The sequence below is a fragment of the Meleagris gallopavo genome, chromosome 7, assembly GCF_905368555.1.
Source record: "Meleagris gallopavo chromosome 7, MGAL_WU_HG_1.1, whole genome shotgun sequence".
In the NCBI taxonomy this organism is placed as follows: domain Eukaryota; kingdom Metazoa; phylum Chordata; class Aves; order Galliformes; family Phasianidae; genus Meleagris; species Meleagris gallopavo.
Genome location: NC_139410.1, coordinates 31,187,447 through 31,209,013, shown reverse-complemented (window position 1 = coordinate 31,209,013; position 21,567 = coordinate 31,187,447). Strand labels below are relative to the sequence as shown.

The 21,567-nt window shown below is 37.7% G+C and overlaps 1 protein-coding gene across 3 annotated transcripts in view; it reads left to right on the top strand.

The window, feature by feature from the left end:
- LOC100542745 (von Willebrand factor D and EGF domain-containing protein-like) overlaps positions 1-20,648 on the top strand; it is a 164,803-nt gene extending 144,155 nt beyond the window's left edge. The window contains exons 26-29 of one of the 3 annotated variants that reach the window (XM_085227788.1): positions 5,565-5,660; positions 6,820-6,915; positions 12,667-12,764; positions 19,116-20,648. In XM_085227788.1, coding sequence (XP_085083914.1) covers positions 5,565-5,660; positions 6,820-6,915; positions 12,667-12,764; positions 19,116-19,130 — 305 coding nt within the window. In that variant the 3' untranslated portion in view covers positions 19,131-20,648. The other 2 variants (XM_085227789.1, XM_085227787.1) reach the window with 2 other exon arrangements.
- The last annotated feature ends 919 nt before the right edge of the window (positions 20,649-21,567 follow it).

Sequence of the window (21,567 nt, the reverse complement as noted above, 5' to 3'; positions counted from 1 at the left end):
CCTTACATTTTAAGGCTGCATTCACAAGGTTGCTGCATTCCTGGCACAGATGATCTCCTCCGTTTCTGTGTTTTATCAATAGGTAATGTATATTACCAATAAACATTGGAAAAGGACTAGAAGTGCCAGTTTTAACACAGCAACCAACTGCTTTCACATCTACTGGCTTCATTTTTATTCTCAGCTTGGGTTCTGTCATCTGTATTTTCCTGACAAGACCAGTCGGTGTTATTTTTAAATCTGTCCCATGCTCTGTATCCTTACTGTGCTGTACCTCCCTAGCTACAGCTCTTTGTTTTCGAGAATGTCACACCACATCCAGATAACCACTAAGCAGAAAGGATAAAACGAACATTAAAACAACATGTACACATACAAAAGCCAAAACTGCGACTGATCAAGCAATCCTACTTCTCAAAAGAGCAATTGAGAGAGCAAGTACAAATATACTCTAGGCCCACAGAGAAGTCAGTCTGAAACCAAGACCAGCCTGAAATAAAAGCCATGCCTGTGAAGCACGTACAAATAACAGCACAGGGGTAGTGACTTAAAGGACACATTGAAGTCTATATCTACCAGTAGGTGTTCTTTTGGCCAGTTCTCTGTATTCTTTGTCAGTGAAGATGTAGCCTGATGCATTACCTTAGCTGGCCCACACAGATGTTACTGCCTGAGGCTATTTTCTCTCTTCCATACAAAGGCAGAATGCTTCAGAAACAGGTCAATTTTGTCAGCTTCTACATGGCAAAAAAAAAAAAAAAGTTATCTTGAAAACTACATCTTCTAATCAGCACTGCAGTGTGACACATTGTCTCCTCATCAACAGCTTGGCTCAGGATACAGGATGACAGGTAATTCTTGATTCAGAAAGAAGTCAGGGCACTCATACTGTCACAGAAGGACATGTATGTTCAGCTGCACCACAGGGTACTCCTGAAACATTTCAGAAAATCTCATTTTGCTAAGATTTTGGGAGCCTGATTTAATATCTCCTCTGTTTTGACATTATAAGGGCAGTGATGAAGACATGTGACAAAATTACAAGTTTTTCACTACTTATTGTTATCCATTTCTAGTTAAAAAGGTCCAATAGGGTACTTGCATAGAAAGGTGGCTAGGGTTCAACCTGAAATGTTGTTTATCTGCTAATGGATAGTGAAAAATGAGAGTCTGAAGGAAATATCTAGCTTCTGTTAATCACTGTAGACTGATGAGACTTTTGATTGATATTGTCACCGTTTGAACAAGACATTGCTCTTAATTGCTTATAGTGTATGCAGAAAAGCATATCATAAGCACATCCCTTCACTTTGCACGGATATTTTGCTTCATACTATGCATGCTGCAGAGAATGCCCAGGGAAGTGGCAGAGTCACCATCCCTGGAGGTGTTTAAGAAAAGCACAGATGTGGCACTGAGGGACATAGTTAGCGGGCATGGTGGGGATGGGTTGGCAGTTGGACTAGATGATCCTAGAGTTCCTTTCCAACCTTAAGGATTCTATGATTCTGTGCTTTAAGGGAATGTTTATTATCAATTTATTGTGAGAAGTGGAAAGGAAGACACTGGAACTGTAGGTGTCCGTTGCCGATGCTACTTACATCAGGAGTACCTACTGGATTTTAGAGACAACATTTAACTTTTTTTCCATAGATTTTTAGTAATCTCTGGAAATAATTATTTCGTAGTAAAACTCTTCTCTTTGGCTGACAAAACAGGAGGCTAGCTACCTAGAGGTGAACAGCTAACTGTGGAGTTCCATGATAAAAAGATTTGCACTAAGCACTTCACTGGGTGAGGCCAGCCTAGAGGGGATACACTATACAAAGGGTCACAGGAAATTTTAAGTGATTGTAAGGTTAAAGTGCTCTAAAGCCATCAAAGAGAAATAACTGTACGACAGAAACTTAGCAACTGGTGAGTCCCATTCAATACAAGTGGAACTGCATACATTTTGTACAATGTTCTATGCATTACCTATGTTTTATCTTAATACCTGCTGCCACCTGTTACCTTATCAAATCAACCCTCACCTGAAATACAGCAAGTAATCATGCTTTTACTTTAACCTTCAACACAGGCTTACCTTATCTAACTTCCTAGTTCTAAAAAAACATCATATTATGGAAGTTTTAAATAGTGGCCCTCACACTCTTTATAGAATTGAGTAACACTTATTGCATGCAAAAGCCTGTGCTTCAGTTCTTACTGAAAAGCATGGAAATGCTGACGTTGACACCACAAGGAATGGGATTAGGGCTTTAGTGATATTCGCTGACTGCTAGCAAGCTTGCACTCAGGATACTTGGACAGAACAAGGCTCTCTCCACCCCCAGTGATACGCCCTATCAAACTGCAACAAAGAGAAGACACAAATGTGTTTGCATCCATTCCCTTAAGGCTGGTTCCCAAGTCAGGTGGAAAACATATCAAACCCCTGTTGTCTTTGGGTCAAGATGCTAGGCATTTTTCCCTCTCCTCCCCTTGAAAAAATGTGAGACTTTTCAAAGTCATGCAAACGCCTGGGAGGATTACGATAATTCGATTTGCTCTCCTAGTGTCTGATAATTTATTTAGTTTTCCTGTGAGAGGCTGTAACATTTTTGTTTGCTATTTTGAAATTGGAGCTCCTCCACAGAGACCAAGGAGTGGGACTAGAAAGGATCAGAACTAGTTATAATCAACAAATGCTGAAGTCTGCCTGATGGGTATTGAGATGGAATTGTATTTAAGAAAGTCAAAGAAAGGGAGAACAAGGTAGAGATGTCAGACAGAAAAGGAGGGGAGATAACACTGCATGCATTTACATAAAGTTGCCTTGTGTATTCCCCATCACGTTGAGAAAGTGTCTGCCCAGGAAGGCAGAGAGCCAAGAGTGCCTGTCCAACCAGGTATGGCCCTGAGCTTACATTTCCCACTTAAGTTCTTCTCTTAGTTCTGTTGGAATTGAACTTCCTCGGATTTATTGCCTAAAGTGAAAGATGCTGCAAGCAATAAGCAACATTAAAGAAGTTAGTGCTCTATTTTCATGGTTCCTTGTTCATTTGTAAGGCAGCTGAACAATGAGAGAAATAGATCCCAAGTTGAAAATCTGTTTGAACTGTAATGTTTTACTCAGACCAAGACCAGACCTCCCCTGTTACTTAAAGTTTTACTGAATTACAAGGCAAACTGAGCTGGAACAAGTTCAGTTATATATAAACTAAAAACTAAAACTGAATCAAAAAGTGCAATAGTTAGACTCCCCGTAACTGAAGGAAACATCTGCTGTCACAGAATATCTCAGATACCACAGGAAAAGAGTGCAATGTTTTGTATTAGGTGAAAAGTGCATTAAAAATTTAAAGGACAAAAAAAATTAGAAGCCTCTTTTTGAACAAGTACTACTGAGCTTGGATAGGTTCCACGTTTCTTCCGATCTCCAGATGAAATCCATGGATTTCAGCAATACGATCTTGGGACAGCAGGTCAGCTATGAGGACTTTATGGTCTGTGAGTATCATAAAGCTAAGGGTTATTTGAAATCTAGGTCTGAGATTTATGGTTTGGGATCAGTTTTCTAGATAGTGAATAGCTAAGCTGTTTTATAATTGAAACGAGAAGCAAACACAGCACAATGTAAAACTGGATGTCAGAAGTCTGTTATGGGTGACAAGAGATCAAAAAAAAGGAGAGAAGGAAAAGGGGGGAAAAAAGATGAACTCAGAGTTACAGTTGTCATAACTCCTTAAATTCATCTAGGTTTTGACTGGCGTTGCAGCACTTTTTGAGAGTTCAGCAAGAACTCCAGATCTCTGTTAGCCTTAGTAAGCAGATGCCAAGATTACAGCATGGATCAGGAGAAATGGAGAAAGAAGAAAAAAGAAGATGACAGTTTTAGGGCTTGGGTCCAAGCAGCCCTTATAAGCACGGGTAAGACTGACCTGCCTGAGGGCAGGTCACCATGCTGAGAGACTTGTGAGCTTTGGCACAGAGCAAAATGCAAATGTAGCAGCCAAGTAAGAGCAGCCATGGAGCTCTTATAGCTGCCAGTGCCTCATCTGCACTGAAGGAACAGAGCAAGTGACCAGGACACAAGAAGCCACAAAAACAACAGTTCAGTGCATCACATTCTTCACTGCCACAGATATACTGAGGAATCATCAGAGAATCTAAAACTGCTTATCTAAAGATGCCTGATCATATGGCTAAGAGAGGAACAAAAGATCATTCTCCCACCAGATAACACTGGTTGGTTTTATCTGCATGCTATTTTTTAAACATAATTCCTACTTTGAGGCTCTAGGTGTGCTACACTACTTTCAGAGCTCTGTACAGTGAGATATCATGAAAACCAGAATTACTACAGCATTAGCATTGAAGACTTGACTTGGTCTTACTGCTGCTGTGCCAAAAGTCATATCACAATCTCCAGGCTAACACAGGTACCATGGTGCTACATTTTAAATGCCAGCCCCCGTGGTGCCTGGAGAAGCTCTGCGTGCAGGTAGAATTGCTGCCGACTGCCGCTAGCAACAATGGGACATTGCAAAATCCCACCGTGCCCCTAAAGCTTAAAAAAGAGCAGAAGCCATTCTACAGAATGTCAGACTCCTCCTGACTTTCATTCCCCAATCTATTTACTAGGTAACACTGCTTTCTTCTCTTCCACTCAGTTATCGAATACAAACACCTTCTTCCATGCTTCTACGTAAAAGGTAAATCATTTCTATTTCTATCATGCCAGCACTGCCATATCTCTAAACTGCACCACCACTCATTCTTACTTCCTCCAGTTACTCTAACATTCAAGGAGAAAGAGTAGATGGGGACTTTGGGTTCCTGCATGTGGCATCTACCTCTATCTAAACATCACAGTCACAGGATTTGCTTTGTTGGGACTGTAGATCTTTGATTTGCCAAAACAGTGAGACTTTACCATGAGATGTTCATAAAGACAGGGTCTGAGAGGAGATGCAGAAATTAGCAATCAGAATTCTAACAAAAAGTCATCAGGTTTCTTCTGGCTGGAAGAATCAACTGGGCATCTTATTCATATGAATGAACATTATAAAAATGTAAGTACTTTAACAAATACTAGTGCAAAAAGGTCACAGAATAATACATCTATTTAGTCTTCAAGTTAGATTGAATGCAAAAAATGTTCCCAAAATTGCATAAAGCCAATCTATCCTTTCTTATCCAAATGTACACCTGAGAATACACTTTTCAATCAGGAAGGAAAAGCTTTAGTAAGTATTTGGTGCGTCCACAGCTGCTACAGAAAAGTTCTTAATGGTTTCCAGAGAATTCTCATGAGTAATGCCTCTCTCTTTTACTAGTGAGGCAACTCATAGGATCATAGGATGGTTTGGGTTGAAGGTACCTTTAAGACCATCTAGTTCCAACCCCCTGCCATAGGCATAGACACCCACTAGACCAGGTTGCTCACAACCCCATCCTGCTGGCCTTGAATACCTACAGGAAGGGGCATTCATCCACAGCTTTTAAGATGTAGGGAAGTCTCTATGAAATCTTCCTTTTTAATTCAGTTACTATATTCTTCATTTGCTATGTATCTGCAGGTGTCTGTGATCCTGTGTGCATGAATGGAGGGAAATGTGTAAGCCCGAATGTCTGTGACTGCCCATCTGGTTGGAGAGGAAAGCACTGTAATAAACGTAAGCGTTTCTACTGTTCATCAAACAGATCACTGCTCATTACTTAGGTCAATCAACATTAATTGTAACCTTGTCTTAATATTAAAAAACTCTATAGTGAATAGAATTTCGTTTGCTCCTTCAGCAGTTTGAAGAAAGATGGTTTCAATCAAAGGCAGTACAAAATTCTATAAGCATTTTGTTGCATACAGAGGAAGAAAGCTTTGTAGGGGAACCCTGGCTCTACTTTATGTATCTCTTATACATCTTGTTACAGAAATTCATTTTTATAGTATTAAACTTGAAGCATTGATTTTATGTTTTAACACCTTCACATATTTTGCTGTATTTTACAGAGAAATGCCATATATTTCAAGATACAGAACTACTTAAAGCCTACTGTAAAGCCTTGCCAACTGATGTACTCTCAAGGTCACCAGCTACATTTTGGTGCATAATTTCAGGAAAGATGTGCTCTCGCTCTGTAACTCTACCATATCTAACTTACCATTATAAAAACAGAATTAAAAAAACTCTCACTCTAAAATACTTTCAAGGAGTATTTTTCCTTATGTGGCTATTCGTTACCATGATGTTGACAGATAAACTGAATAAATTTATAATCCAGACGACACGCTATAAGTACACCAGGTTAAAATACAGGATATTTAATCGTCGGATCCTAGTATTAAGTATGATTTCAGAACCAGTGTTTTGAAATTATAATTTCTTCAGAAATGATGCAGGAAATATGTGTTTCTCATGTGTGCACATGAAAACATGCATTTACTTTTTGGGATCCCTGAAGAAATACTGTAGACAATAAATATACTAAATCCTTCTATGGGATATTACTTACTTGCAATGTGGAATTTGCTATATGCATCTAACACACATGAATATACCAGATGAACATATCATATGGAGAGCATTCTCAACTGATAGTGAGCTGAATGTTAGAAATAGCCAAGCTACTAGAAGGCAATCATCAAAGATACATTTCTTAAGAAAAAAATATCAAAGACTCCTAAATACAAATTATCTGATGAAGAGAGAACATCTATTCCTTTGGAAATCAGCCAGATAAAATAAAACCTTGCAGGTCATTTTTCCAGACAGCTTTGGAACATCTGGATATGTTGTTTACATCTTCTCACTTGTCTCTCATCACTCTGTCCAGCTGTTTGCCTGCAAAAATGCCTGAATGGTGGAGAATGTATAGGTCCAAACATCTGCGAGTGCCCTGAAGGATGGGTGGGAATGCTGTGCCAGACCCGTAAGTGCTGCTCTCATTATCACAGGCTTGTAGCCATACGTGTTGCATCAGAGATATTCACACATCCACTTTTCTACTATGTTTACCTTACATGGAAAGGGCAACAATCAGATGACAGCATGTATATTATGCCTCTTGTTTGTCAGAAGTGTTGTATGCTGTCAGTAAAACTACTGCTATGAGCACAGACTCATCCTCTACTTCCATCAGAAAAAAGTAGCAGATTTTAAACTCAATGATTTGAAAGGCTATATTAAAAAAAAAAAAAGAGGGTCAAGGACAATAGGAAATGCAATATCCTATTCAGCATATCCAGATAACATTAAGCACAGACAGAAGTTCTATGTGCCTGCTAACCCAGCAGTCCAACCCTGCACCTATTACACATTCGGTCTGACCACTGAGATGGCTTTGTATCTGTGTGGGGAGTGGAAAACTTGGAGTAGAAAGAGACCCGTTATTGCCCATTGCATGCAGGGTCACTGCAGTGTGTGCGTGTTATTAGTTTTACAGTAAAAGGTCATGAGGAAAATATCAAGGCATTATATCCCTTCTAAAGGGTAATCTTTCTTTCCTCTCACACTCACAGAGTGTAATTACTTATGGAAATCTTTTGTCAGTTAAATCCCAATGGCTGTGTAATTGTTTCTTTGTGCCAGCTGTCTGCTAGTTCAAACATTGTAATGTTTAAAGTTATTTATTAGTTGATGATATATTCCTGAGTCAGTTTATTAAATAAATAAACAAATCATGCTTGCTCCCGTGCAAGGCAAGTAAGACTTACTGTCATTACCCATTTTTGCTGCACAATGCACACAAGCCTGGGCCATTTTTCATTTATTTCATCAGCTCCTTTGAATATTTCCTCTAGATTGTCACCCTGTTTTTACTGGTGTTTTTTGTTTGTTTTTTTTTTGTTCCCCTTGTTTCTGTTGTAGTGTGCAATTACATCAGCTCTGTGCCCAAAAGGAGATGCTGGTAACTCTGAGGTTTCACAACAAACCCAGATACCACCAAATGGTTGGAATTTCACTATTTTTTAAATAGAGGAATAGAAGACTGTAATCAGAGAGCAGATGGTTATGTCTTATAATGTTACTCCAGGGTATTCACAATGAGGCAGGGAGGAAGCGGGGGAACAAGAAAGTCTTCATCTTCACAGATGTTACGTATGAAGTTTTGCACAGAAGTGTAACTCCTGAAAGCAAGTCTGGGTTTGTATTTTAACATGGCAGTCCAACCACCCAAATCTAGAGCACTGTGAAAAATGTTTATTAATCTGTCTGAACGCATCCCAGCACTGCCCACCATCAGCGGGCAAAATCCATCCCCTCTGCCAGAACCACTGCGTTTCTGCAAAGGGGCATTTCACCCCTTGTACTACTTCCCTGTGCTAACTACATTGTCCATGAATTTCAGCCTGCAAGGTTCCCCTGCTTCTGATACTCCCTTAACAGCAAAATATTTTATGCATCTATATATTTTTGGTTTAACAGAGCAAAAAGTCAGTTTCCTTACACAACTGAAATTCCAGCTAACATTTTCCAGCAATCACTGTACCTTCCCCTATGATCCAGAAGGAACTTGGGCTGATTTGGGATCTTGGGACTTGTTCAGGCACAGGAGGGACACAGATAATCCCAGTTTCATTCTCTGCTTTCAGCCTATTAATTCATGCAGCTGCCCTTATCAAGATGACAGAGATGGCCCAGGCTTACATGAACTGCTCAGGCTGTTTGGAGGCAGCAGTAGTTGTAGCTGCCACAATAAAATCTTCCCTAGATCTCCTCCTCCCACTCTTCTGTAAAACCCGAAAAAGCAAAAGATGACATTTCTCTAGTTTAGGCCACTAATAATTAAGTACCTCCAAGTGCAAATAGTGATGCCTTCTATTTTCCTGCCAACTTTCACCCAGAAAGTAGTACATAGAGCTGTATTATAAGTGACAGACAAAAATCCTTCAGCCTTTCAGCAAACGATACATTGACAGTAACCCAGAGCAGATTTTCTGTTCTGTTGCAATGAAGATTGGCACTGTCCAAGTCAGAATAATTTTATCTCTACAGTATTTTGAAAATGCTTCAGAGAGCAAGACTGAACTCTGTTTTCAGATGTAGCACCATACGTTATGAAGCTTGTATCTAATTTGGAACAGGTCTGCTGCATTTTGGAGGTGCAATCATGCAGGCAAATACTTTGCCTCTTCTGCAATGATGTGCAATGAAATCTCATTTCATTTAATGTGGTGAATTATGAATTTCTCAATGCTATGATCAGTCAAACTCAGTGACATTCCAGAGATGTCCGTGCAGGCTATTTTTCTTACAGTTTTACCAGTCTCTGGCTACCACTGTACTGCAGAATTTGGCAAGAGTAAGAGTAGGTAAAAGAGACTTTCAGGAGACATTGTTTCAGCAGTAATGGACAAAATCCAATAGTCCTCTTTTATCAGACTGCAAATAAAGAGGTCAGCTGAGAGAATGGTTTTCTTCCCTGCTCATCTGTAACTGCACAGAATAGCTTCTGAAAGAGAATCAATAAAATAGGTCATTTGTCCCAACAAATACGGTGTGCGGTGGAATACACACATTATCCTTGGTAAGTTCTTATGCCTTTGATGGTCATAGTTTAAAGAGTAGCAGTCAAGTTTCAGACAGTCTTGCAAATGTAGGGAAATAACATTTCAGTAAAACAGGCTAAAATATGTCCTTTGAAATATTCAATGTCTTACCCACAGAAAGGAGCAGCTTCATAGACTCATAGCAGCAGCACAGATGTTCTAAAAATTCCCTCTTCCCACAGTATCACAGGATCACCATGTTTCCCCATCAGTGATCTCCTTTCCATCTCAGACCAGATACCCATTTTAAAGCCCCATGCCTGTGGGTTCTCCCTCCTTGTTGAGGTGTTAACTCATATCTCTCTTTTTCTTAAGCTAGAAAAGAATTCTTAGACAAAGCAGTGAAGACCTGATGGTACAATCTGACTGCCCTGACAGATTTAGACAAAACACAAGCCAATAAAGTCAGCAAGCTTTTGGCCAAGGATGTAAGTCTGTTAAGGATCAGAATGCAGGATCAGGGTATAACTCTAATAATTAATTATAAAATATAAGAAGGTTATAGTTGTGAAGGATCTTCATCATTAAAATTCATGCTGCTGTCTTCTGTTCTAATATTATTGAACCCATACCGGCTTCTCATTTGCCCTTCAGAATATCTTCTCTTTATTTGCATGTTATAAGTGTCAAGCTCAAAGCCTTATAATTTCCTCAACATTCGAGCTCGTTCTCTCTCCCTGTCTTGAACAACATCTCAGACAGGCTTGCTTCTAGTTTTCCTATGTAACCCTTTCAATTCTTAAAAAAAGAAAACTCGTAAGAAAGATTGTCATTTGCATGCAAATAATAGCTCTGTACTTAAACATTCAGGGATAAATCTCCTTCTGTAATGGGCATTTATTGATTATAATTTTATCATAAGCTTAGCTTACTAAATGATTTTCTTTGCTGAATCTGTACAGGATAATGCATACACAGACTGTGTCATTTTTAGTGTTTAGAGGCTTAGCATCCCTTGTAAATACATTTATGAAATATTCATTTAAACTTCAGCTATGTTATTATCCTCTGTGATTTCAATTCCAATTTTCTCCCAAAATGTTTTTAACTTTTCTCCTTCTTGAGCACTACTGCAGGAAGCATTGGGTGGAGAGGGAGAGACAGGCAGATAGAAAAGGATAAAAAAAAAAAAAAAACAAGAGGAAGTCTTTTCCTTTTTTTGTTTTGTTTGAATCATTTGAAAAATCATAGAAACCACAAATGGAAAAAAGCCTGGTACCTTATCTAATATCTGCCCTTCTATCATTGCATATGAGAATCCCCCTACCAGCTTTAGGGATCTCCAGATCAGACTACTCTTTTTCTTACCTGCTTTTATTATATGACTACCAGTATGATAATCAATATTCATTTTACCTGTGCTCAAGTTCACATCAGGTTATACGTGGTAATATCATACACAGTTGTCTCTCTTCTAGAACAAAATCCACTGTAGAGTGGAACACAACTCGAAGAGGCTCCTGTGCTGAGAATACACTCCCTAGCAGAAAGTGGGAAATGCTTTATTCCCATAAACAAAACACTGAGATTTTTCCAGTTCACTATCTGGCTGCACACTCACAAGACCAGCAGCTTAGCAGGCTGTACAGCCTCTTATTTTTAGGATGTGCGGATTACCAGTAAGATTCGTTCTTCATTCCTCTTTCCCTCAGCTCTCAGTCTGATGTTCAGAATATAAATTTAAATGTTAGTATTCCCTAATATGGCAGAATCCCAACCTTCATTCAGAGTGCTGGCTGTCACAGTAATCTGATGGAGTTGACAACCTATTTTCAGTAGACAAAGACAGCAAAATTACAAGATGTTCTTTTTAAACAACCACAGGGAGGGGAATCTTTGTAGCTTGTGGCCAGCCTTCCAAGGTCACTATAGCATCATTATAACTGTCCTCAGAGAATTACATTTGGATGGCTTAGGGAGCCACTGTGTGTTTTCCTAAGAAATTTCAATGGTCTAGCCTATCTCTGAGACTTCAGATTGCAACACAAAGAATTTCCATGAGCTTAAACCTGTGCCAAAAATCAGATCCTAAGACCAAAAAACTGAAATTCTGGATTTTGTTTCTTTATCCCCTCAATCTTTTGTGAAAAGTCCCTTGTAGGGAAACGTTAAACTTTTTCAGATCTAATGCTATTGGAACATAGTCAACTGTTGTCATATGCTTTATTGACAGATAATGACAAGTAATTTATATTTAATCTTACTAGCGTATGGTTAGCAGCTTTCTATATGGGTCTTCCAGGCAAGAAAATAAAAGAATTCACTTGTTGATATTTACTTGGCAATACTTATAGAAGGTTTAACTCATAAGATCTAATTAAGATACTATGATGTGTTTTTGAATTGCTGCCCTATGAATTGGTTGCTTTCTTTCCTCCATGCCAAAACAGTGTCATAAACTGCCGATTGGGATGAAAAAAATGGATGAAATTTGACTAAGTCTATTGATTATCTTTTTTTTTTTAATCTCTTAAAAAAAGATAAAGAGCACTGGTTCTTTTATTAACAGAATGTCTGCAAATATAAATGGTAGTCTAGATAAGATTTAACAAGTTCTTCTGATTCCCTTACTGATTCAGTGGGACATGAAATTACACACCCTGGATTCCAGCTTTTTGAAGTATGCTGGAAATTCTCCCTTTTATTTGTTGTAAAAGAACCGCTCTGGGGAGTAAATATTTAACAAATCTTTGCATCCCAAGTCCTTTTAAGAGCTGTTATTTTATTTCACACGGAACAAAAGAAAATCAGCTTTGGCACAAATCTGACCCAGCCGTCAGAGCCCAGAAAGTATCCTGGCTTTCCAGATCAGAGCTTTTCTGACCCATTTTCTGCTGAGCTAAGGTGGTTACTTTGGCACACACTTCTCTTTCCCCATCAGTGAGGAGTGAAAATAAAGAAGGAAAATTGTAAATGTAACAGACACGCAGGCATGAAAAAGCCCATGGCAAACATTTTTTTTAATGCCCAAAAGTCTTTTCGTCCTTTTCTCCATCATGTGAAACTAGAGAACCTTGATATATTTTGTCACATATTTGCTGTATCCTTTCCCAACGCATCAGAGTACTTCCCTTCTAATTACGAGATTTAGAATAAATGTATTCCTAAACCATTTTATCTTTCACTTATAGCAATTTGTGAGCAAAAATGTCTGTTTGGAAGCAGATGCATAAAACCAAATGTCTGTGCTTGCAGAAGTGGCTATACTGGGTCAGCATGTGGAAAGAAGGTAAGGTATCAGCCAAAAACACTGCATTCTCATAGCAAGAAGGACAAAAATAGCTGACTGTAACCGAAATAGTTTACAGGAAAAGGGATTAAAGTCTTAGTAACCTTATGGAAGATGTAAATAAGGTTATAAAATTGTTTAAAGTAAGTTTAATGACCACTAAGCTGCCAACTAACCCTGCATCCAAGCCCTGTACAAAATTCTCCCTTAAGGAACAGTTTAATCCTTCAAATACTAACCCTTAAAAAGCCGTTTCTGTTCTGATACTTAGGCTCATCCTTAATACAGTTCTCCTGCCCAAATCCACTAATCATCTGCAGAGTATACCCTGAAGAGATGTCCCTGGATGCAGTCAAGCCTGAGCCTGGAACTTTCACTGAATCGCAATTGACCCTCACCCACCAGACACTGTTCAGTTCTTCATCCCTACTGCCTTCCTCAACCAGCCACTTGCTCCAATGTGAAGTCATTTGCCAATCTCCAGCTTTTAAAATGGCAGACTGCCCTCTCATTTACCTATATGGAAAGGCTAGTTAAAAAAAAAAAAAAAAAATCAACATCTTTTCCTTTCAGTTTCATCAGGCATTAGAGATAGCAGCAAAATCTATTCAGATAGTCATTTTATTCTGTTAACGATAATTAGATTTTGATATCATAATTAAAGTTCTATATGGATTTTCTTAACAAGTACATCTTCTTACTAAATTATAGCTCCTATATCAATACTGATGTAGATGACTCAGTATTTCAATTTTTTATTTATTTATATATATATATATATATATATATATATATATATATATATATATATATATATATATATATAAAAATCTTTTAAACAGGTTTGCTGTGCAGTAGGAAAATATGGCGTGCATTTTATCAATGATTTAATGGGAGAAGTCCAAACAAATGCAAGAAGAATCCAAGATAAAGCAGAGTTGTTGTCTGCAGGTCTTTGTACCCAAAGGACTTTCTTTACCCAGAGGTTGAGAGTTGCCATTTAGAAATGCCAGACAGAGATTACTAGGGATGTTTTGGAGCATTATTTTAGTTGTGAAAGTATCAAGTATGATATTTTCCATTCACAAACGAAGTGGAACTTTGTTGCACTTCACAGAAAATATTAAATCAAATACCAGGCTTCCTTTTTCACATGAATAAACTATTAAACAGTAAATCACTACTGGAAAAAAAAAAAAAAAAAGAAAAAGACTTTGCATATTATGTATGTCCAGAATGCCAAGCCATCAATGATACATGTAAACTCACAGCTCTCTAAGCAATGATTCATCTCACATTTTTACAAGACTGTTTGAAGCACTCTTCAGTTTCACAGCTCATTCTGCAGAAATACTGATTGGCAGCACTGATATGAACGTGCGTTGCTTTGATGTGAGGAAGGAAATGTTCTGAATAAAAGAGAATTAACAGGTTTCCTTCAATCTGCGAGCTTTGCTTAGTGCAAATGTCAGAGTTAGTCATAAATCTGATGGGTCTAAGGGTGTTATGTTTAAATTACATGGCGATATGCAATCAAACAAGCTACCCCACTAAAAAGTTAAAAATTATAAGAGATGATAATGCTTATTAACTAGCACTGATTACATTAAATAGTGAACACAGGAACTCATGTCCTTATTACTGCAGAAATGCTGGCAGGACAGGCTTCCCAAGAGTTAATTTGTTAATGAACAAATTGAACAAGCTTTAAGGAATTTTACACATTTAGAGGTTTGAAGACAAATACAATCACCTCTCCCTGATTTTCTCTCATTTTCCTCAACTTAAACCAATCAGGTGTCAAACCCATTTCTGCTGCTCGTATCTAAATCTCTGCAATTTCTCCCAATTCTAGAAGCAATGCAGCTGAGGAACACCACTAACTGTCTCCCCATTGGCTTCAAACTCTCTTGTCAATACATTTACAACAAGAGATTTACATTTTTCTGCTATAGCACTGTAACCAGTTCAGTGCTCCACGCTGCTCCTACTTAATGGCTTATTTTCCATTTGGCAACCATGCAGTTGACTTTTCCTTTGTGAGCACAGCCCTTATTATATCTTTATTTAATTTTGTCGCATGGATTTTCAATTGTTTCACCCATTTGTCAAAAAGATTTTTCATTCTAAAGCTGGTTGTATTGCCTCCAAATGTGGTATCATTCAAAAATGTGACATCTCATTGCCTAAGACATTAATGACAATAACGAAGAGTAGAAAAAAGTCAAGGCCTATTGGTATCCATCTTGACAGCAAACTATTGACACAGTTACTCTTTGATAATGCTTCTCAGACAGGAATACTTCCTTTCTTATTTAGTCTGACCTACTGGCATGACTACCCCAACTATGTCAGAAGTCCCCCTAAAATAAAATTGTACCTACTTGTGGTGGCTAGAATGGCTGCTTACCACATTTTGCTTGAGGAGATTATGAGTTTATTGTTTAATAATTTGCCTTAGTGTCTTCCCAGATACCCACTTGGCTGTCATCACCTTGCTTTTCCTTTTCCTTTTTTTCGTTATTTAAAGATATATACTGTGTCTTTCAGGAGTACTCAAAGCTAATGACTGCTCATTTAGAAACCACATCTTTAAGTAAGCTCAGCTAAACTCTATGAAGCCCTATTCCTGTTCCATGTTAAATTCTTCTTATGCACTAAGACTTTCTATATGAGGACTTAAAGTAGCTAACAAACCATAAACTCAAAACCCAGTTTATTGCCCAGCAATTTCACCTTGTAAACTGACCTTCAATCTGACTTATCTGATCCTAATATTCAGATCCTTCCCTGCTCTCCCTTGAATTCCTGTTCTCTTACTAATTCTGAACATGTTAAACCTTTTGTCACATTTAACCTTTTTGTGAAGATGGAATATAAGGCACGGAACACATTAGCCTTGCCTGTGTCATCTACAATCCTCTCATGTTAGATTCACCTCTATGTTTTGCTATGGGAGTTAAAACTCTTGCTCTGGTCTGTTTCTGTAGTGAATCTTCAAATAGCAGGGAAAATACAGTAGAAGAGGCATGCAACATTTATTATTTAAAAAAATGGCTTAAATTGGAGTTGAGCAACCTCTTCCCTTCCCTCAGCATCAGCTGCCTAGGGATGCTCAGGTGACTGCACTTGCAGCTAACTCAGTGTTGCCAACCTCCTTTTCCCAGGGAAGGAGATGCAAGGCAATTGCCCCTTATCCAGTTTAGAAGAGCCATTTCTTCCTTTGAACTTTATTTCTGGTCTTCAACTTAGTCTCACAACAGTAGAGTGAAAGATTCATTTTAGCAGTATATTTTTCAGAGGATAGGCTGAACACACTAGGAAGATAGATACAGGGAGCTGAAAATAAAAAGCTTAGTTGCAGAACTCCTTTTTTTTTTTTTTCCCTCAGACTAAAAAGTGTCTATAGGCTGGTTTAGCTAGTCTGTTTGGAAAAGCAGTGCTGCCCATACTCGTTTAATAAAGTTATTCCCCTTGCTCTGCTGTAATCTTTGATATAGTTCCCTTCTGTGCAGTTAAAACTCCTGGAGGAGCAATATACATTTTCCCAAATTATTCATCATCTACCTCTTAGTTCTCACATCGATATTGCCAAGTGATTTGCAATTCATTTCCTGACATTTTTCGTTTACTTTGTTTTTGGAGTTCTGCTAAACAAAGCCTGCCAAAAGCATTCCTCAGAAGGCTAATGAACTTGCTAGAATAGCAATCACTCTCTTAGAAACCTTTTGCGTATTTTTAATTTGTATTGACTCTTTGAGAGATCCAGATAATTTAGCAAGTTTTGCGGCAGACGTGAAGATAAATGCTCCCACTGACTTTTACTTTCAAAACATTCATCAGAGTCCATTTGTTCATGGTTGGAAGGGGTGACTCTCAAAAAAAAAAAAAAAAACCCCGAACTAAATGTTTCCCTTCTCCAGTGGAACCACGTTTACCAAAACCTTTGGGCCCAAGTCCCAAAGAGACCAAGATAACCACTGTGTCAATTGTACAACAGAGAGCTTTTCTGAAAGTTGAAAGGTATATTGTAACTGTTGTCTTATCTAATACAATCATGCTTTCCTTCTTAGGTTGTTTGTTTTTCTTTCTAAACGGATTAAAGTAACAGCATTAATTAAACCAATAGAATTAATTTAAGCCAAACGATATCTAGTTAAATATGAATGCACGGCAAGCTATCATGATGCTGTATTACCTCAAAAACAGTTTAAATATTAATGTACTAGATTGGTCTGTCTGTTGAATCTATATTCTAAAGCATAAAGATAGTGAGGAGTCTAATTGATTTCAGAAAATAGTAATTGAAAAAGGCAAACTTCATAGCTGACAATTTTAACACAGGAATTTACCAGTAAGCCAAACAGCAGCAAGCCATTCACATTCCATATGAATGAATTCAGGGATGATCTTCCAAAGATTAAACATACTACTGACTTTGGTAACATCTGAAAATGCACTCTGCTACAGCCAGTGGCTTTAACATTGCTATTACTTCCTTCTTGTATATATCAGTTGACACATCAGTGTATACATTATTTTCTCCAAAAGAGTGGTCAAGCAGGGAGGTAGTTGAATCAACATCTTTGGAGACATTCAAGAAATGTGTAGATGTGGTACTTGTGGTACTAAGGGATGTGGTGTAGTGGGCAGCATTGGAGGTAGATGGATGGTTCGACTATAGGATCTTTAAGTTCTTTTCCATCCTTCATGATTCTACGATTCTATGATCAAGAGACATTAAACTACAAATCATCACGCTCAAGTTGCACAAGCTGTGTTCAGCATCTGTAAATACACACACTACTGACCCATGGAGTTCTAGGGAAAATGGCCTGCATAAATTATATTCCAAAAACAGGGAAGTAATAAGAGATAAAAAGGATAGTCAAATAAAAGTAGAATGGAGCTACGCATGCTGTGCATATTAGTCAGACAATTTGCTTACTACAAAGGAATGCAATTAATTAATTAGTTAATTGAGCTTAAATTTAATGGCTTCCTCATCAAAACATTGAATATCTTCAACACATATACTTGTTTGTGCATGCTCACTGTATTTAGAGGCATCCTGAATCATTTTCACACTTTTACCAAGGACAGAGCCTTTGTAGCATTTTATGTTTCATTCATATAGATATATATGTGTGTGTGTGTGTGTACATATAGACACACACATACACATTTACACACACAAATATATACATCCAAAATCCAAATGTGTGTTTTAGTATAATTGCGTATATAGACATATGGAAATGTGTACTATGAGCCAGACGTGCAAGCATACATTTTTATTTGACCTGAAAAAATACATATTATTCTTTCTGATATTACATGCAGTTACTCCACATAAAATGAATCCTTACTCTAACCAGACCTAAATCCCAGCAGGCACTTGCAGAAGTACCCTCTCTTTTCCTATAAAGTAAATGTGCCATGTACTATTTGCAAATAAACAACTGCTACCTCTATACATCACTATCAAAAACTAAGGTATTTTAGAGTCAGAAAGGAAAGGAGCACTTAGATACATAATGTTAATATCAAGGATAAGCTGTCATATCAAATACAGATATGTCAAGATTAAGAAGGACCTTTCTTCTAGCCCTGAATAATAAATTAATATCAACATTTTTATGTGCTTTCTAATACAGCTTTCTATAAAACTGCCTTTGAAACCAGGTTCTTAAATCTATGTGCTAGCATAAAATAAAGCTTTCCATATCATCGATTATCTTGTTTTGGGATAAAGCAAATTCACTCATGTATTTAAACCAGGATGATATTCATGGACAACTTCTGCTGTATGAAAATGGGATAAGTGCACTGAAATGCTTTCAGGCAAGAAGCCAACAACCTCCATGCGTTACACAGAAGTGGCAGAGAAATATTTTTTTTTTTAAGGCACACCTGCTTTAGATGAAAGAAATTGAATTCCAACTCCATAACTGTCAAGCACCACTGCAAATAATAGAGCCTAAGCCAAATCATTTCAGCAATATAGCTATTTTCCTGTTGAAGCGATGGAGCAGAAATCAGCCTTAGCTAGATGATATCACTTTATGTGCATGCTTTGGAAACAGTTCCATTCATCACTTCACTGCTTAGTCCCTTTCAAAAACATGTTCTTCATTCCCAGGTTAATAAAAATCTTTGGTTATGTAAGTCAAAATTGTGAAAAAATGCAGCTTGTGATTTGGCCATAATTATGTTGCAAATCAAAAGAAAAAAGAATAACCACAATAAATCACTTGAACATTGCACGTGATATTTCTTACACCACACACACAAGAACATTTATTCTATAGTCCCATAAGAGGCTGAATATGCATTTCTTTTTTTTTGCAGCTACCAACAGGATGAAGATAACATAACAGCAGGACATTGAAGACAATCATTTGGGTATTGATAAGCCCAAACTGAGTGCATTTTTCGTTTTGGAAGACACAGTGTGAAGACATGGCTACTTCTCTCCCTTCTACTCTCCTATAATCACAAAGAAAAACTAAAACAAAACACCAAGGCATATGTCAATAAACAGACCTCTATTTTCAAAACTGCCTGTGGCCAGGCTCATATTCCTGATCTGCAAATGTAACACCACCATCACAGTGACTACCCCTGCCCACTAAAAAGACAAAGTCTTTTAGTTTCCTGTTACTCTGCTTTCACTAAAACCTGAAGGCACGTATAAATGTCTTCATTTAAGCCAGTTTTTGGTGTTGTTTTTTCTTTTTCTTTTTTCTTTTTTTTTTTTTTTTTTTTTTTTTTTTTTTTTTAAAGAGAGGCTTGTTTCTCTAGAGAAAATAACTACATAAGGTCCCACTCCAACTGACAAATTTCAGAGACTACCAAGGGAAGGATCTCAGTAATATTTATTGATACTAGCTCCAGCCTGTAGTGTCATTCCACTGAGTAACTGCTAGAGCCAAACGTTATCTAAGTTGCCAATGCACCAGCATTTACTTAATGAGGTATCAACACAATGCATGATGAAATGCTGGCATTTGGTTGCATCTACACACAGGTTCTGTTTTGCCCTCGGTCATAGCTCTACATTGCTCCTACGCAAGTCAGTGGTTGACATGCTAAGGATACGAGGTTCCATGTAGCCATCCCACCTTAATCCCTGGAAACATTTTAGAAAACTAGCTTTTTAATGGTACAAAGGTGCTTACTGAAAGGCTCTCAAAAGCCTCATATTCTATTAAAAAATTTTAGACCTACAGAATGCCACCTCTGACTGCTTCATCACACAGCATGGTGTTGACATAGGATGGGATGGAACAGTGGCACAAAACCCAGAAAAGAGATGGAAGGTGTGAAAAGAAGGGAATAAAGAATTAATTACAAATGTACTTGAAAAGCATTTTAAACTGTCACCTCATACAACTTTCAGGTTCAGTAAGGTAAATCCCAAATCATCTTCTGGGCATTCATGCTCTCTTTTTATTTGTCTGACTGGGTGATTCAGAGCAACTGTAGATCAAAACATCTGTGTCTTGATGCAGGAATAGAGAAGTTTTGACATTCCCTCACTCTTCCAAAAGAAATTTGAAGGGAACAATCATACCATAAGGATCTTTTGATTGAACCTTCAGGGTTGCAACAGCAACTAGATGTAAGGTTTGATCTGACCCTTGCTGTCAATTTCTAAGAATAAAAAGTACCAACTGAAAGACCTCAGAATACTGAAAATTAAGCTATAAAAAAGCTAGGAAAAACTGCCAGTACTGTAACTGACAGAATCATTCCTCCTTCTTTTTGCCCAGCACATAATAGCAGGTTTTTTTTTTTTTTATCTATGGCTAACTTTGTATATAGCAAAATGCTTTTATATGCATCCATTCTGTTTTCCAATAAATGGTCTTCTATTCTTCATTTCTGAAGTTTTGCCTTTCATTTTATGTTAGAAATAGATCCAGTGTATATAGTTTCCCAATGTAAAAAATAAAAATATAAATTAGACTTGCCACTTCTTGCAAGTTTCTTACTAAACAAACATTCAGTTGAAGGACCAGTCTTCCAAAACATTTGCTATATTTTCTTAAGTAAAAAAATGAAAATAAAAATAACAATCACGGAATCACAGAACTGTTCAAGTTTGAACGGACCCTTTAAAGGCCATTTGGTCCAACTTCCCTGCAGTGAATAGGGACACCCACAGTTCCATCAGGTGCTCAGAGCTCCATTCAGCCTGGCCTTGAGTGTCTCCAGGTATGAGACATCCACCACCTCTCCAGGCAACCCGTGCCAGTGCCTCACCACTCTTATTGCAAAAAACTTCCTTATGTCCAGTCTGAATCTCCCTTCTTTTAGTTTGAAACCATCTCCTCTTGTTCTATCGAAACAGACTCTGATAAAGAGTTTGTCCCTTTCTTTCTTATCGCCTCCTTTTAGAAACTGAAAATCTGAACTTCATACTGATCTGGAACACAATTAGTAATGCTAATATGAATTTAAGTTTTTTGCATTCACATTAGCAGTTCCAGGAAGACATTAATACTAAAACAGAACATTGGCACCAGATAAGTATCTACAAATTAAATTGAGGGTGGCAATTACTGTTTTCTTGAAGTACAGCCCCAATCGATAAAAAAGATTTCTATTACCTTGCCTCCATAATGTCTACAAGAGACAGTGCTAATGAACAAAATCCCTTGCCAAGATTGCATTTGAAAGCCTAAAACAGCTTTCAATGCCTTGCAGCCTCTTACTGTATTTCGAGGAGTGTCCTGTTTAGGACAAGATACATCCCACCTATTTTAAGAAAATTTGAAAGTCCTTTTTTTGAAACTCC